Here is an 18,308-nt window from a genome sequence, read left to right as displayed (position 1 = left end):
CATGACTGGGAGGCATAAATGTATGCAGGCACTCTTGGAGGATGCTGATTATCTAGACCCATTTCAATCTGGGTTTATCCTGGTTACAGGACTGAATCAGCCTTGGTCGCCCTGATGGAGGACCTTTATCAAGAGAGGGACGGGGTGTGTGTGTGCAACCCTGTTAATTCTGCTCAATCTCTCATTGGCTTTTGATAGCATCGGCCATGGTATCCTCCTGGATCGACTCCATGGGATGGGTATTGGAGGCCCTGTGTTATAGTGGTTCTGGTTCTACCTACGGGGCGATTTCAGAGAGTAACATTGGGTGACTATTGCTTGGCCCCTTAGCAATTGAGCTATGGGGTGCCGCAGGGTACCATCTTGTACCCAGTGTTGTTTAACATCTATATGAAGCTGCTGGGAGCAGTCATTAGGAGATTTGGAGCTAAATGCCATCAGTACGCTGATGACATGCAGTATTATCTCCCTGCGATATCTGAATCAGGAGAGGCTATGCAAATCCTGAATCAGTGCCTAAACTCAGTAATGGGCTGGATGAGGGCCAATAAACTGAAGCTGAATCCTGGCAAGACAGAAGCCCTGTGGGTGAGTTGTTCCCAGGTCCAGGAGATAGGCTCATTGCCTGTTCTGGATGGGGTTGCCCTGCCCCTGAAAGATCAGGTCCATAGTCCAGGGGTACTCCTAGGTCCATCATTGTCACTGGAGGCCCAAGTGGTCACGGCGGCTCAGAGTGCCTTTTACCAGCTTCGGCTGGTTCGCCAGCTACGGCCTCTCCTGGAAAGGGATAGTTTGACCATGGCATTAGTAACCTCAAGGCTGGATTACTGCAATGCACTCTATGTAGGGCTCCGTTAAGGCTGGTCCAGAAGCTGGAGCTAGAGCAGAATGCAACACCTCGGCTGTTGTCGGGAGCAGCCCTTTTCAGCGTGTAACTCCTCTGCTGAGGGAAATGGCGGCCTGTTTGCTACCAGGCCAGGTTTAAGGTATTACTACTAGTGTACAAAGTCCTAAACAACTTGGGACCAGGATACCTGAGAGAGTACCTCCTTCTTTACCAACCTGCCTGGTCACTGAGGTCATCAAAGGGCATGTTCCTGGTGGTTCCACATGGACCCATGGCCCGGTTGGAGTCCACCAGGAAAAGAGCCTTCAGTGTGATGGCCCCCTTCCTGTGGAATTCCCTGCCTTTAGAGGTCAGGCAGGCACCAACATTGTGATCCTTCCGGTGCCTCCTGAAGACATTATTTCAAGAGGCCTTCCTTGCATGACCAGCCGTGGTTTGTTAAATTCCACTTTGTTGGGGTGTGTCTTTTTAAAAAATGTTATAACTCTTTTAAGCTGCTGTTTTATTCTTTTACCATGTTGTTTACCACTCCGAAATCTTCTGATGTGGAGCGGTATATAAATATTGTAAAAAAAAGAGAGAAGAATAAATAATTTAGAAGGAGAGGGAAGCCAAGGTCCATCATTCTTATAGGAATCACCTCAAAGCCACAGTGGAGGCAGTTTTAAGGACTTTGGGAAAGTAAGGCTAGTTTGTAGGATTGCCATGACACTACCTATTGGACATGGTTTAATGTAAAATGATCCTTATCTGAATGATTTTTGTTGTCACCTACTTTTAGCAGAGTAGATTGGTTGCAGGGGGGCGGTTCTAAATCTGGAAGTAAATAAAACCATGCTGAGTGGCCTACTATTACTGCATCAGCATGGTGTTTAGGTGCGGGATTAGAGCAGAACTATAGAAAAATTCTGGAAATTGACCAATGCCCATAGATAAGGTACCTGAGATGCGAAGGGAGCTGAAACTTGTTGCGTACATCATCTAGGCGTTTCCCAAGAAATGGTGTGTCCACAGTCACAAAAATGCCTTTGTATCCAGTTTTCTCTGCACGCTGCACTAAGGACCTGGTGACCTCACGGTCCTTATAGATATACAGCTGCAACCAGCGAATTGCCTTTGGAGCTGCCTGAGCGACTTCTTCGATAGACGATGTGGACCATGAACTCAGCATCATCCCTGTCCCCATTGATCTGCAAGCTGAAGTGCAGGGAGTAAGTTAGCACCTGCCCACTAAACAGAGGACCCCAGGGACATAGAGACTGCTACATAGAGAATCAGCAGAGAACTTGGGGAAGGGCTGTAGTTCAATGGTAGAGCCCCTGCTTTGCAGGCAGAAGGTCCCAGGTTCAATCCCTGGCATCTCCAGGTAGGGCTGGAAAAACTCCTGCCTGAAACCCTGGAGAGTCTGGTTTGTTTAAGTCAACGTTAATCTTTTGTGCAAGGTTGACTAGCAATGGAGCTACAAACCGAACTCCTCCACTTCTTCATGGAATGTATGCCTAACAACGAGACCAGCGTTGCCAAGCCCTGATGCTATTCTAGGCCTGCCCTGGCCCAGTCTTTGCCTTGCCTGCAAATATGTATGAGCTGAAGACTGACAAGGATGGGTCCTATTGCACCCATGTTAAAACACATTCAAAGCCTTGGCAAATTCTAATTCTCCATTATACACAGAAGTAAGTTTGTCAACTCTGCCCATGTCACAAGAAATCTATTACCCAAACACAGAAAATCCCATGTCTAGGAGCAGACATGTTTCCTGAACTCATGATAGCAATGTTCTGTCATACTAACTAGCTTCCACCCACCCACCCCGCCGTCTTCCAGGAACAATTTAGGGCAAGGGTGGGCAGATTTCAGGCAGGTGCATGAGGGATCTACTTTGTTTTTGACTAGAACCTGGAGGCCACCAGCTGGAGCCAAGTACAAAACAGTGGCTCAGGTAGGCGGACATAATACAAAGAATTAAGGAACAGGGGTTTTTTAATCAGTACCAGAACCAAGCTCACAAGTCCTTTCACACAGAACTCCACTCTTGGTTTTTACCCAAGCATTCTTTTTCAGCAACCACATTGGTGGGGTGGGGTGGTGGAAGCTATTTAACCATTGTTATCGAGAAACCATTGGGAGTCAGAAACCCTTGCTGATCTACTGCAAATCACCCAGAGATCTACCAGTAGATCCCAATCTACCTTCTGCCCATCCCTGGTTTAGGAAAATGGGCACAATTTAGTGATATGCACAGGCCACACTGGTCAAGTTTTCCCTTATAAAGTCACCCCAAGAAAATCCAAAACTCTACTTCAAGTCCCTCAAGTTTAAGTGGGGAACTAATAGCAAAATGATCATTTGAGAAAGTATTTCTGATACATCCACCCTTTTTTTTTTTAAGGGATTCAACCTTGCAGGTAATGCCAAACCACTCTTAAAATTCAAGTGAGTTTAAAAGGCAGTTATGGGGAGATACATCCTTATAGAGTGTAGATGTAATTGTTGTGACATCCAGTCAACACATCCCTGTATGTGTGGCCACATTTAGCTTACTGCATAAAGTTCTAATCATTTCATCTCCAAAAGGATACCAGAGCTGGAGAAGGCATAGAGAGGGGCAATTAAAACTCAAGAGGAAGGTGCACCTTCCTTACAAGGAAAGGCCATAGCATGTCACCTGAATGGTGACACAATAAAGGTTTACAACAGTATGGAAAGAAGGATCTTTCTCTCTCATATGCTGTTAGCAAATGGACGTGGCTTCACATGGCTTGGAATAGCCCATAGTTTGATCCAACAAAGCCTTCAAGCAAATTTGCATGGCTGTCAGAGCTGGACACACTGTGCCTGCCCTTGGCCCCTGCCATGGTGTACTCCTAAAGCCCCTGGGCTTCCCCACAGGAGTGGGGAAGATGATGATGATGATGATGATTAAATTTATTAATCGCCCATCTAGCTGGTCACCCAGCCACTCTGGGCGATGTACAGCATACAATAGAACAATTCAAAACAATAAAATTATACAATAAAAACATTTTCTAAAATACCCTAACCCACCCCAAATGCCTGCCTGAACAACCACGTTTTTAATGCATGACAGAAGCTCATTAAAGAGGGGGCATGACGGAGTTCCCTAGGGAGGGAGTTCCACAGAGTGGGGGCCACCACAGAAAAGGCCCTCTCCCTCGTCCCCACCAGTCTAGCTGTCCTGGCTGATGGGACAGAGAGAAGGCCATCCGAGGCTGATCTTGTTAAGCGGCATGTCTGGTGCTGCTGGAGGCGCTCCTTAAGATAGGCTGGGCTGGAACCATATAGGGTTTTAAAGGTCAAAACCAACACCTTGAATTTGGCCCAGAAAACAACTTGTAACCAGTGCAACTCCTTCAGCACTGGAGTGATGTGATCTCGCTGGTGGCTGCCTTTAATTAGGCGAGCCACTGCGTTCTGTACCAGCTGCAGTTTCCGAACCGTCTTCAAGGGTAACCCCACATAGAGTGCATTACAGTAGTCTAAATGAGAGGAGACCAGGGCATGTACTACCGATGGGAGCAGATGGTCGGGAAGGAAGGGGTGCAGCCGCCGTATCAGATGGAGTTGATACAGCGCTGTCCGGCTCACAGCTGACACCTGAGCCTCCATGGACAGCTGAGAGTCCACAATGACTCCCAGGCTGAGGACCTGGTCTTTCAAGGGTAGCCGTACCCCATTCAACACCAGGTCAACATCCCCTAGCCTCCTCTTGTCTCCCACCAAAAGTACCTCGGTCTTGTCAGGGTTCAGCTTCAGCTTAATTCCCCATCCAGCCACTCACCGTCTCCAGACATTTGGACAGGGATTCTACGGCCAACCTTGGTGAAGATTTGAATGAGAGGTAGAGCTGTGTGTCATCCGCATATTGATGACACCGCACCCCAAACCTCCTGATGATAGCCCCCAGCGGCTTCACATAGATGTTAAATAGCATCGGGGAGAGGATGGAACCCTGTGGCACCCCACAAGTAAGTGGCCACGGGTCCGAAACCTCCTCTCCCAGTGCTACCCTCTGGAACCTGCCGGAGAGGAAGGGCTGGAACCACCGCAATACGGTGTCTCCAATGCCCAACCCCTCCAGGCGGTCCAGGAGGATACCGTGATCAACAGTATCAAAAACCGCTGAAAGGTCAAGGAGAACAAGGAAGGAGCATTCACCCCTATCCAGAGCCCTCCTCATATCATCTACCAAGGCGCCCAAGGCTGTTTCTGTCCCATGCCCAAGCCTAAAGCCCAACTGAAATGGGTCTAGATAATCAGTTTCTTCCAAGTGTGCCTTCAACTGCACCGCCACCACCCACTCAATCACCTTGCCCAAAAATGGCAGATTTGAGACTGGGCGAAAGTTGTTCAGAACTTGAGGATCCAAGGAGGGCTTCTTTAAGAGCGGTCTTATCACTGTCTCCTTGAGGGCTGATGGCATCACTCCCTTCTCAAGAGAGGCATTCACCACCGCCCTGATCCCCTCACCCGGTCTCTCTCTGCAGCCTATAATGAGCCAAGATGGGCAAGGATCAAGTAAGCAGGTGGTCGGTCTTACAGATGAAAACACCTTGTCCACTTCATCAGGAGGAAGAAGCTGGAACCGATCCCACAAAACCGGTTTGCCACAGGCCGCCTCTTGCTCACTAACTGTATCCACAGCATGCAGAGTAACACACCTAATCTGATCAATTTTATCTGCAAAGTGCCTTGCCAAGGCCTCACAGGAGGCCTTAGAATGCTCCAGTGGTTCTGGAGCCACAGGACCGACCAGGCTCTGGACCACTTGGAACAGCCTCCTGGGACAGCACTCTGCAGACGCGATGGAGGCAGCATAATATTCCTTTTTTGCTGCCTACACCGCCACATGATAGGCTGAAGATACAGCTCTAGCCCATGTCTGATCGTCTTTGAAGCGAGACTTCCGCCACCGGCACTCTAGCCGTCTCACCTCCTGTTTCAGAGCTTGTAACCATGGATTGAACCATGGTACAGTCCGAGCCCTGTTCAGGGGGAGAGAGCGTTTCGGAGCCACCTGATCTAATGCCCCAGTGATTGTGACATTCCTGCCACGTAGGGATGTACGAAAGTCACTAACCTTTAACGAAATTTGATTCGCGGTGGGGGGGAGGCGCTCCGTCCCTCCCCCCCGAAAGTCTGGCTGGGGGGAGGTGCTCCGTCCCTCCCCCCCAAAATTCTGGCAGGGGGGGAGGTGCTCCGTCCCTCCACCCCCGAATCCTGGCCGGCCGGGCCACAAATGGCGGCAGCCGTAGCTGCCGCCGTTTGCGTCCCTGCAGTCAGCCATGATAGGCTACGTAAATATTTACATAGCCTATCATGGCTGAGTAAAAAAAAAAAATGCATACGCAAATGGCGGCGCCCATGGGCGCCGCCATTTGCGTTCCTTATTTTGGCACATCTAGTCTACGTAAACATTTACATAGACTATGGCGAAAATAAGGGGAACGCAAATAGACGCTACGCTATTTGCGTTCCCCTTATTTTTGCCGTAGTCTACGTAGATGTTTACGTAGACTAGATGTGCCAAAATAAGGAATGCAAATGGCGGCGCCCATGGGCGCCGCCATTTCCGTACGCGCGGTTTTTTGTTGTTTTTTTTTACTCAGCTGTGATAGGCTATGTAAAGATTTATGTAGCCTATCATGGTATTTTTTAAAAATCTAGCCATGATGGACTACTTAAATCTTTACATAGCCTATCACGTTTTGTTTTGTTTTTTTACTGGAAATGGCGGTGGTGGCAGCCGGTCGGAAGACCGGCTGCCGCAGCCGCCACCGCCGAACCGGCGCCACAGCCGCTGCCGCCAGGAGGATTTGCCCAAGGTAAGTCCCATCCGGGGGGGGGGGCAGACCATTTTGCCACCAATTTCAGGGGGCTGAATGCACTGGCATTCGGCCTCGAGATTCGTGGCAAAATTCTCTGACATCCCTACCCACCAGGGTCTCGACCGAGTGGTCGTTGGCGTTCCCCAGAGAATCCCCAAGCATGTTCAGGAATCCATTTGGATCCATAAGATGCCTGGGGCGGACCATTTTAATGGGTCCTCCACCCCTAGGGAGGGGTTGTGGAACCGAGAAGTCCAACATCACCAGATAGTGATCTGACCATGACAAGGGGGTGGTGGATATACCCCCGACTTCCAGATCACTCCCTGCTTCTCCAGAAACAAACACAAGGTCTAGTGCATGACCAGCTACATGGGTGGGCCCAGTTAGAATATGGTGCAGCTCCCAGGAGGCCATGGTCCATGATTATAACTCTGTCTCTCAGCCTACTAATCTCCCCTGATTCAAAATGTTTTGACTGCAAAGTTATGTACTGGTTAGGGAAGTCTGGCCTTAGGACTAAAGATGTTACTGCAGGCTTCAACCACACTGAACACACTTAAATTTAATTTAATTAACACTTAAAAAAAAACAAAATCATCCCCAGGTGTACACCCTTAAGGTCCCCTTAGTTTGCTTGGCAAGTTTCAGGTGTGTAGGTTTTATGGTCTTGGTGCTATGGCAGACGAATAGACAGACACATACACTTATAAATTAGAATTTTTGGTCATCCCATGAAATTCATCAGCAGTAAGGCCAAGAACAGACTAAACATAATACTATTTCTTCCCACCATGCATAATTAACTTGAGAAAGTCATTGTCACAAGATGTGGCAATGCCCACTAGCTTAGATGGCTTTACAAGGCAATTAGAAAAAAAATCATATCATCGTCTTATCTCCCAATAGCAAACTTAATTCCCCTAGTGCCAAACCTTATGAAAAACCAGCACCCTCCATACACAAGACGATGATATCAGCAGGGTCAGGGGAACCCCAAGTTTTGCAGAAGTTCAAAAGCCCTTTAGGGGGGAAATCCTAAGGGGTGGAAGATGACCCAAACCAGCCCAATGAGGACTGTGTGAGCATGTTCGGTGGGTACTGAATGCTTCCTGACTATTGGAGGGGAGGGGAGGGGAGGGGAGGGGAGTAGAAAACCAGGGTGAGGGGGAATGGAGTATCCTGGAAAAGGCTATGGCAGGCTGATGGGAATCCTGAACAGAAGCATTTCACACTGCAACACCTTATTGCGGAGCTAACTTGTCAATGTCTACTCTACTGACTATGATAGCTAAATGGAATGTTTACAACACTATACCTCCAATGAACAGATACCAGAGACAAAGCCTTCCCATACTCTGTTGGTTGTGAATATCCCCAGAAACATCTGGGTGGTAGCTGTTGAAAACAAAATGCTGGACTAGATAGCCTTTTCAAATCAGACTGAGGTCCATTTGATGGGGTTATTCTTATTTCAACTCTGCCCTACTTATTTTCCTCTCAAGATCTGCCCCCTGCTCCACAAACAACATGTTTGCAATGCATAATAAGCAGCCCATAGAATGTCTATTCAAAATTCTACTCTATTCAATCGAATTTTTGAATTCTATGCAAAAATGTGAAAGATGCTCCAGTGTCCAGTCAAAACCTAATGTCTGATTTAGCTTATATTTACAGATAAAACAAAATAAGCCATGCTGGTCCATAACTTAAAAAATCCACAGTCAGGCAATACCTTTAATAGGACCAATTAAATATGCACAACACTGTGGGCAAACTTTGGGGATCTCCAGATGATCAGGCACGAGGTTAGAAAAAGCAGGGGTGGGGGAGGAAGAGGGATAGAAAATGTGGGGCTGACTTGATCTTGAAGTCATGAAGTCTGAATGGCCAAAGAGTCTTAAGATGGAATGGAGGAAGAGTCACAGTCTTAAATGGATTAGGCCCTACCAGGTGTTGTGTTGATTTTAGGTTATACCTAGGACAGTTGGAACAAACACATAATGGCCAATTCCCCCATTTTTAAAGTTATACAATCAAGTAGTGACTCCGATTTGTCTCCAGATCTTGAAAGCTTGCCCACCAAAGCAGCTAGGAGTTGCCAGGTAGCAAAGCAAAGTTTCACTGCAGAATTCTATAATCCCTGAGCCAGGATTAGTTGGGATCCCTGTTGGGTACAATGGACAATATGCTCAGACATCCATCCAGATCCTGTGGATGCCCATCATGCTGCTGATAGACAACTGCTTTACACTCTTGCTCCCAGAGCATCTTCTGTGTGGAGGGAGAAAGTTTGCACTTTCATTAACCAACATGATCCAAAGAGTACACACCTTCAAAGGAATCTGCCTCATCATTGCAACCATTCACACGGTAAGCACATTTCCAGCGTCGCAGTCCCTGCACAGACTGCCGAGCACAGTGGCCTCCATGTGGCAAAGTGACACTTGGGATTAGAACACTGAGGAAGGACTTCCCTACATTTATTCCCACCTCCTTGTTATCCCAGTCATTCATCTATCCCACTTACATACTCACAGTTCTTTATGCATCATTTATCTCCCTTCTGGGCAGAAATCATACAAATGTGCCACTTAACCAGGACTATGTATCCCAAGTGATTGTCATTATAATAACCCTTGAGTTGATGAGATTATTTATTACAGCTTTCTATTAAAGGTATTAGAGCTCCACCATGTGGAACATCTGCTTAATGATAGTAACTGTCTTATAGCTAATTCACTTTCTAAATAATCATGGGGTTCCCCAGACACACCACCACGACTTACTTTCCTTGGGGAGAAATTTATATACAACATACATTCCTATTCCAGTACTCCCATAGACAGCTTCTGGAAATACCTCTACATGGCAGTGGCTCCAAGGAGGGACCATAGCATTTGAAATCCTCTCACCACATGAAACAATCCTCACAACTGCAAGGAGGACAACCTCCCAAAACACATTCCTGAGGGCTGCCTGGGGCAAAGACTCTGAGCAATCAACCAGAGATATCCATATGGTGAGTGGAACCCCTGCCACAGGGTCATTTCTAACAGCTTCCTGTGTGTGAGGCATATGTGTGTGCATGCATGCACATGCACATCTGTGCAAACTACAAATGGCCTTCAGAACAAGAAAATAGGGCACCTGCCATAGGAAAGAAAAAAATGAACTGAGGCATTGCTGCACCGTGATCTAGGGTGCTTCCAGACAGAGGCCTCCTATTACTACCAATTAGAAGGCAAGAAAAACGTCTATTTCTGCTTCATTGACTACGCTAAAGCCTTTGATTGTGTGGATCACAACAAACTGGCAAATTCTTAAAGTGATGGGAGTACCAGACCACCTTACCTGTCTCCTGAGAAACCTGTACGAGGGTCAAGAAGCAACAGTAAGAACCAGACATGGAACAACCGATTGGTTCAAAATTGGGAAAGGAGTACGACAAGGCTGCATACTGTCACCCTGCTTATTTAACTTATATGCAGAGTACATCATGAGAAATGCCGGGTTGGATGAATCAGAGGTCGGAATTAAGATTGCCGGGAGAATTATCAACAACCTCCGATATGCAGACGATACCACCCTAATGGCAGAAAGCGAAGAGGATCTCAAGAGCCTCTTGTTGAGGGTGAAAGAGGAGAGTGCAAAAGCTGGTTTGAAACTCAACATTAAAAAAACTAAGATCATGTCATCTGGCCCTATCACTTCCTGGCATATAGAAGGGGAAGAAACGGAAGCAGTGACAGATTTTACTTTCTTGGGCTCCAAGATCACTATGGCAAACCTAGACAGCATAGTAAGAAGCAGAGACATCACCTTGCCGACAAAGGTCCGTCTAATCAAAGCTATGGTTTTCCCAGTAGTAATGTATGGCTGTGAGAGCTGGACTATAAGGAAGGCTGAGTGCCGAAGAATTGATGCTTTCGAACTGTGGTGCTGGAGAAGACTCTTACGAGTGCCCTGGACTGCAAGGAGGTCAAATCAGTCCATCCTAAAGGAAATCAACCCTGACTGCTCATTGGAAGGACAGATAATGAAGCTGAAGCTCCAATATTTTGGCCACCTAATGCGAAGAGAAAACTCCCTGGAAAAGACCTTGATGCTGGGAAAGACTGAAGGCAAAAGGAGAAGGGGACGGCAGAGGATGAGATGGCTAGATAGCATCACGGATGCAATGAATATGAACTTGAGCACGCTCCGGGAGAGAACGCAGGACAGGAAGGCCTGGCGTGCTATGGTCCATGGGGTCATGAAGAGTCGGACACGACTGAACGACTGAACAACAACAACAACAGAAGGCATTGTGCAGCTGTTTTTCTCAGCGGATTTTCTGTGGTAAGAACAATCAATCAACAAAGATGGAAGTAGTGGTGAGAAAACACTGGAGGGTTATGAGCAGAAGCTGGCATTGTCTAGACCTCCTGTAAAATTCCATGAATGAGGCAGGGCGATGTGCAATAAAAGTCTTGCTTGGAAGCACCTCTAGAATCTATTCTTAGTGTTACTTCCCTCAGAACGGAGGTCAGACATCCCCAGCTGGGATGGGAACAGTTTCATATTAGGTAAAGCTGGGCTGAACTCCCCTCACCCACTTTCAAGCAACCATTAGACCCCTGTGAAGGGGGGGGATATTCAGTTGCTTTCAGAGGGTTTACCTTACTTTAGATGAAATGGCTGAGGATTTGAGGTGTCCCCCCTCCCCATTTTCTAACTTTTAGAAAAGCCTCACCATCATTTGTAGTGGTGGCAAGGCTCTTCAATGCAGCCTGTTGGCTTCTGGCTACAGCGCGTCCTGGGCCAGAACACCAACGGAAATGATGTCAAGTAGCTTCGGCCCATGGATATTGCAGCCCAGCACAAGCCAGTAAGCTGCACAGAGTTCAAATGTTTTGGCCCAGCTCTAATGTTAGGAATGTCTCTGCCCCTGCCTATGACCACTGTGGCATTTCACCAGGCCTCAGATTAAATTGGCTCACAGAAGCACTTTTGTGTCTGCAGTAATAATTTCTAATGTGGGTTAAGCATTACTTGACCCTCAGTTGTTTGTCATAGATCATACATATCACTCCTTCCACACTAGCTAAGCAACTATTCAGAATGAGGGCAATCATATCACAAGTGCTTGAAAACATGTGTATGCACACACCATCTAAGGAGCTCATCAATGGAGAAAGGCTAAGTACCGTTGTAGACCCTATCTATTCTTGACTGAGACCCAAAGGGGTTAGATGGGGAGGAACACACACTACACTTTGCAAGAGTTCTCGTCTAGCCCACTGTACACTGTACACAGAAGTTGCAATTCACACACTGGCAGGCAGGCATGGAATTATGATGATTATCAGAAGGACTTGGATTTCATAAGCAGCCCCTGCCCTCACTTCCTTCCCAAATAATAGCCAGATTGGACCTGAAGTGCTGACTAGGAGTGTGCCGGTGGTAATATTTTAACAGTTATTTTTATTTGGGTTTTGTTTTTATTATTTAGTTTTAGTTTTCCACTTCTTTTTACAGGAATAACTAACTCCAAACCTTTTCAACTTGGCCCTCTTATGTTTTCTCATCTCCAGCGGGGGGCTGATGACACTTCAGTGGCTCCCGTTCAGTAGAGAAATGACTGGTAGATTGCAAACAGGCATAGCACATAAAGATGCTCACACTGGCGGCCAGCAGGAGTTGGAGGGCAATCATCCCACATCCTAAAAAATGCATTAGTGGACAATTATTTCTTTTTCCCTGAAGAGATGTGACACTTGCATTTGAGAGGATAGATAAGAAGAAAAGTTAAGAAAACCCCTGTCTGGTCCAGGTACCAAAGAGCACATTCTCATGAAAGTAACTGGCAACCTGTGGGTGTAGGGCTACACACACTCAAGAAGTCACAATGGCCAATTTCTCAGCGTCAGCATGAGGTCACAATGGCTAATCTCTGTCTCACTGAAGCAGGCAGCATGTACTGCAGATAGAGAAGTGCCCCTGAAGGGTCAAATTAGGAGAGAGACCAGATGATGGGTGGTGGACACAAGATGAGCAGGAGCAGTAGAAACTGAGAGTGTGTACAAGGAAGAAGAGGGGAAGATTGGAAGTTTCACCAGTTGGCAGCCTCAATGTACTGCACACTGGTCCTGGCTGGGATAGTTGGCTTGTTTGGTTGTCTTTTTAAATTTATGCCTTTACAAATTAGTATTATTTTTCATAACTAAGGATTCCCCTGAGTAAACAGAAAGGACTACCTTACTGTGGGGTGGTCCCGTTTTGCTTCCAAACTGATTGGCACAAGAATGTCCAAGTTCACTATTAGAGGGTAGGATGAAGATGAAGATGATGATGATGCCTGTATTGCTGCCCACCTCTCAGTTACTGTCAAAGGAAGATACTGAGACTGGAAGAATATCCTGGGGAAAGGGAGTTGTGTGAACTTTAGAATGACAGAGGAGGCTGGGTATGGACTGTACGGAGAATAGGCTGCTCATTCCTTCCACCCCTTTACCCTGAGATTTTACTCCTTCCCTTAGAGAAGGAGGCCAACACCTTGAAACGCAGCATTGCAGAGACCCTGACAATGCTATCAGCAGGGCCATGGAAGGCACATTCAACTGGCATTTATACAACAATGTGCACACACAAGAAAATGGTGTGGGGCAGATGAGTGCATGAGAGAGAAACAGCGCTTTGGAGTTTGAAATTTAAGAAAGATCATGTGGACTTGCTTGTTCGCCTGCCTCTTGCTCTGGCCCAGACAACAGTGGCAGTGAGAAGGATAAGCAGTACACGCCACTGCCTATCTGTTCACAAGCAATCTGCCTGGCAAGTGAACAGCAATGATGGGAAAGAGGATGAGGGGCGAGAAACAGCTGGTGATAATGATGGTGGGAAGGCAGACTTAATGAGGGAGGGGGCCCACTGAGGATGTCTTACCCAAGGGCCCTCAGAAACATGGAACCGGCACTGAACATAATGTTCATGCTGGCTTACTGAAAGATGTGTTCACCTCCTGCAAGTTTCAGCTTCTGCTAAAATATCAGTTATTACAATGGAAATTTTTTAAGCAAGATGTGAAATCATGGTACTACTGTGATTTCAGCTGACCACCAGAGGGAACTAGCTTGTTAGGCCTCAACTCCTGTCAATCCATCAAAGGGGTACAAAAAGGGTTGGAGGTTTTGAAATGGATTCCTGTGGTTGAAGTAGCCAAGGGAAGAGGGCAAGCTAAGTGAACATTACCTCCAAGTAACCTTGGAATTGTGTAAGGCCGGGGTTGGCAGCATCCTATTCAGAGTCATTTTGGCTTCTAGGTGGGTGGGAGTCAAAGAAATGGACAGGGGAAAGCTACTGATTTCCTCATTAGCAACACATTTCTATAACCCGGTCACCGATCCCAGAGCTCTGTCTGTTTTAACTGTTAGTGATAGCATCAGAATGAAACGTATGTTGAATGGGAACTGTTTTTATATTCAGAAGCTTTTGCCTGCTTAAAATAATCACTGTCCTGAAGTGAGAATTTCTCAGATTACCCCCTTTGAAGCACTCTGCCATGCTCACAGTGGGATCATTAGCTTGAAAAATCCATCCTGAGCCACAGGGAGTAAGCTGAGCTAGACAGTCCAGATGCAGAGATTTTAGAGCACTAGTGCTTTGGGGGAGCACCAGCTGTATGTGTGTGTGTGAGGGCGGGTGGGCGTGCACACGCACACATATATATACACACACACACATATACACACACACTCCTATTTTACAAACAAACCCCGATTCCTTTTCTAAATATTTATATAATTACAAAGAATCCAATACAAATACAATCAAAGCTATTATGGAAAATGAGCCAGAACTGACATTCTCTTCTAATTATGTCTAAAACAACATTCTATCCAGTCTTATATGATCACAATTATTATTCCAATGCAGAATTAAACTATTCCATTTATCTGCAATATTAATTATATGTGCAATCCCCACACTTCTATGTACAGACTCCACCAACTTATCAATTTGCGCTCTGCCCGAACACTTAATTGGCCATTCGTGTATTGAAGGAAGCCCAGCAATCTTCCTATAATCAATTATGCTAGTTCCCATAGCCCACCCCAATCTAGAGTCTTGAACAGCCTTTCCAAACTTTGGCTCTCCAGGTGATGATGGTCTACAGCACCTACCATCCCCACTCAACATGGCTAATGGTCAGGGATGGCGGGAGTGGTAGTCCAACAAGGTTGGGAAAGGCTCAGGCTGTTGTACTGCTTACAGGCGGCATTGAACAATGACATTCTGTGGGAGGTGGCTTCTTCTCCCTTTCCGACATGGCAACATGAAGGGAGCAATGAGGGCCCAAGAACAGGGGTGGAAGGAATGACTGAATTTCACATTGATTTGAACTAACCAGCATACAGGGCTAGGCATGGCTAAGCATGGCTGGATACCTGCTGAGCGCCCACACCCAGCAGATGCCCACTGACAAGAGCCCCCTGGAGTTGCTTCTCCCCTTAATCATTGCAACCTGCTCGTTCACCTGCCTCTTGCTCTGGCCCAGGCAATGGTGGTGGTGAGAAGGAGGAACAGCAGGTACTACTGCCTACCTGCTCCATGGCTCTATGTCAAGCAAACAAGTGGTAGCATCATCGAGAAAGAGGGTGAGGAGAAATAGCAGCTAGTGACAATGGCGGTCAGGAGGTAGACTCACTGAGGGAGAGGGCCGATTGAAGGTGCCTGGCCCAAGGGCCCTCCAAAACCTGGAGCCATCACTGCTTAATGGTCTTACTGGGGTGCTTTCTCTTACAGTGCAATCCTATGCGTGTTTACTCAGAAATATGCCTTTCTTCGTTCAATAGAGCTTACTCCCTTGTACCTGCATTTACCATTGCAGCCATACTTTTACTTACATAAATATTTGTGGTAATACAAAAAAGTGTATTCGTCACACTTAATCTTTGTCTGTGTTCTTGAGCTAATTTCCCCATTGCATTTAGCACAGTGTACGATCTACCCTGTACAATATACCTCTGCCCAAGTTCTTGGTATTTCTACATCTGTCAGGTACACGTGTAAGGATATGAGTTTTACACACAGGTCTGGCCAAAGATACATAGTAGCATGATTCTAGGTGATGATGTATAAATAAAGGCATGAACTTACTTCTCCTGTACTCAAAGCACAGTTGGCAAACACCTGGAAATGAGCTGAGATACCAGTGCTGAGTCTATCCAAGAAATACACACTTGCTTGGGAGTAAGTCCCCTTGAATGTCCAAGTAAAGCTGTATAGGATCGGGCTGCAGGTCCCCCCACTTTTAATGACTTCAATACAGATAGATATAAGACTTTTTCTTTGATATGAATCATTCTTGTATACATATGTATTATGTAGTTTAAGTCTACATGAGCATATGTTTAATAAGAATGAGAATACTAAGAAAAAATAAGAACTACCGTTTCAGAGAGAAAAACAGACTTGGTCCCAACATGTTACTTTTTCTTTACACAGGGTAATGTGAACCTCCAAGCCCCACAGTTTGAAGTAATACAATCCAAATTCTGGTGTAATATTTAGTGCTGCAGCTTTATAACATAATGTCACAGGAGACTGAAGTGTGGAACACTTGCCCCTCGGCATCGTACACAGTCATCTCAGAATGTCTGCTACTGCAGGTTACAATTCTCTGCTGGCATTTCCCAGGACTGCTTCCCACCATATACAGAAGCCCTACTCAAGCATTCTACATCTTGGTACAATAAAGGCATGAGAAGAGGGTGTGCATTAACTCCACCCCCTCCTTGAGTGTTTCCCTCACCCTCTATTCATGGAGGGCAACTTTCTGAAGATGTGAGCCTCCTGTATCTGTGGAGGCTCACCACACATTTCATAACACTGGAAAATCAGCATTCTGAATCATGTGGAGATTCGTGTTTACTGTACCGACATGTGAAATGCCTGAATAGGTCTTCTGCCACAGAATAATTCAATTCCTATTACTAGTACAGCAACTTCACTACCTTAGAAACAGTTAGGCCTTAGTTCTGGTCAAACATTGTTTAGCTAATTAATACCATTTGTTCCAAGGATACATTGCTAGCTTGTTCATGCACTTGGTCATCCGTAAGGCCTGAATTTAAAATTCCTGTATTTTTACTTGGCATGTTACATAGCACTTCACTTGGAAAGAAACTAAAGGATATTATTCAATAGCAATTAAGCTCCAGTGACTAATTTCCCCGTACCCTCTTCTACTCTTTGGTGTTTCATATGGATGATGAAGACAAGGTTTCCAGGCGAATAAATCTGCAGAAAATAAGATGTTCTTAACCAGGAAGAGCACATTTCTGAGTTCTTCACTGCACAGTCATTTTTTTCTGAGAAGGCTTTCTCTTGTCACGACTCACCTCTGGCAGTAGCAGTTTCTCCATCTGCATGAGCCATGCGCTGCATTGCAGTCGCTGCAACACATATTGGCATGCTGACTCTCTGCCCCAACACAGAGGTTGACAGGTCCAGGGCAGACACATTCCTCAGCATCCGGGGGTACAGTCTCAACCTGGCATGAACAGAAAGTGAGAGCTCAACGACTGGACCACCATCGTCACATTAAGAATTTTCTCAGCATGCAAACCGTGCAAAGCTGGTGGCCCCCATTTTGAGGTCAACCAATGTTCAGGTCATGTAAAGTTATCCAAAGCACATGACATTTAGAAAACCTGGATGGGAAGTGCATCAATCTGGAAATGTTAAGAAGCGTGGTCAATGCACGATTCCCAGCTTTTGCCAGGTGCTTCAGAAGGTCTAGAGGGAAAGCAAGTTATATTGTACAATGTGAAAAGCTGTTAGATGCCAGGGACCTTCAACAGGAATTTCCAGTGGCCAGGTTCTAGTGCAGGGGTGCAGAAACCCAGGTCCATGGGCCTAATACATCCCTCCAGGACCTGCCAAATAGCCCCACCCATCTTCCCCAGCCGCCAATCATTTGGCAGTTTCCTGACTTCTGCATGTTTTTTTCCCCCATTCTAAAAGGTTGGAATGCCTCTCCTAAGGCTGAGTTCCTGGCAGCAAAGGCTTTCAGTTAAAATATGCTGCTGTTTTTGGTCCCACTCCTTTTGCTTTTGGCCCCACCCCATTTTGCCTTCAGACCCACCCACCACTGGAATGTGACCCCTGAGAGCGTCTCTAAAATTGAATTTGGGCCTTGGGCTGAAAGGGGTTCAACACCCCTGTTCTAATGCTTCCCTTCCTGCACCATAGAGGCAGCACCTCTGCTGAAGGGCTCACAGACTGAATTGTGCTACCTCAAGGTGCTCTCTAGGCACCATGATGATCTCCAGCAGCGGACTTGGGGAACCAAAGGAGCTCCAACTTTCCAGCTCCAAACAACATATTGCACTGCTTGGAACTGGACAGTCATATTAGAAAGCATTTTGCTGAGACTGCTGGACTAGGCCCCAAGAAACCCTATTTCATATATGGCCTCATTCATACTTTTGGGCTACTCTGCCCAAGCTTCAAGGTGACATTCTAAGTAGTGGAACCATTAACAACCTATGTCAAAACATACAGAATGGCTAAGTAATTGAACCATGCTATGCTGCTGTTAATAAAGCATCCATCATCAACATCTCTTT

At 46.3% G+C, this 18,308-nt stretch overlaps 1 protein-coding gene across 1 annotated transcript in view; it reads right to left on the bottom strand.

Annotated features, from left to right (window-relative positions):
* HAO1 (hydroxyacid oxidase 1) overlaps nucleotides 1-18,308 on the bottom strand; it is a 53,996-nt gene that overhangs the window by 19,455 nt on the left and 16,233 nt on the right. The window contains exons 2-3 of the mRNA XM_084825215.1: nucleotides 17,079-17,230; nucleotides 1,789-2,044 (exon numbers count right to left, since the gene is read on the bottom strand). Of these exons, the coding sequence (XP_084681341.1) occupies nucleotides 1,789-2,044; nucleotides 17,079-17,230 (408 nt within the window). The remainder of the gene's footprint in view (nucleotides 1-1,788; nucleotides 2,045-17,078; nucleotides 17,231-18,308) is intronic.

The sequence above is a fragment of the Heloderma suspectum genome, chromosome 1 (assembly GCF_057233095.1).
Source record: "Heloderma suspectum isolate Gila_16-S chromosome 1, 16-S_ref, whole genome shotgun sequence".
NCBI classification, from domain to species: domain Eukaryota; kingdom Metazoa; phylum Chordata; class Lepidosauria; order Squamata; family Helodermatidae; genus Heloderma; species Heloderma suspectum.
Note: the sequence above shows the minus strand (reverse complement) of the source record. Positions and strands in the feature narration are given on the sequence as shown.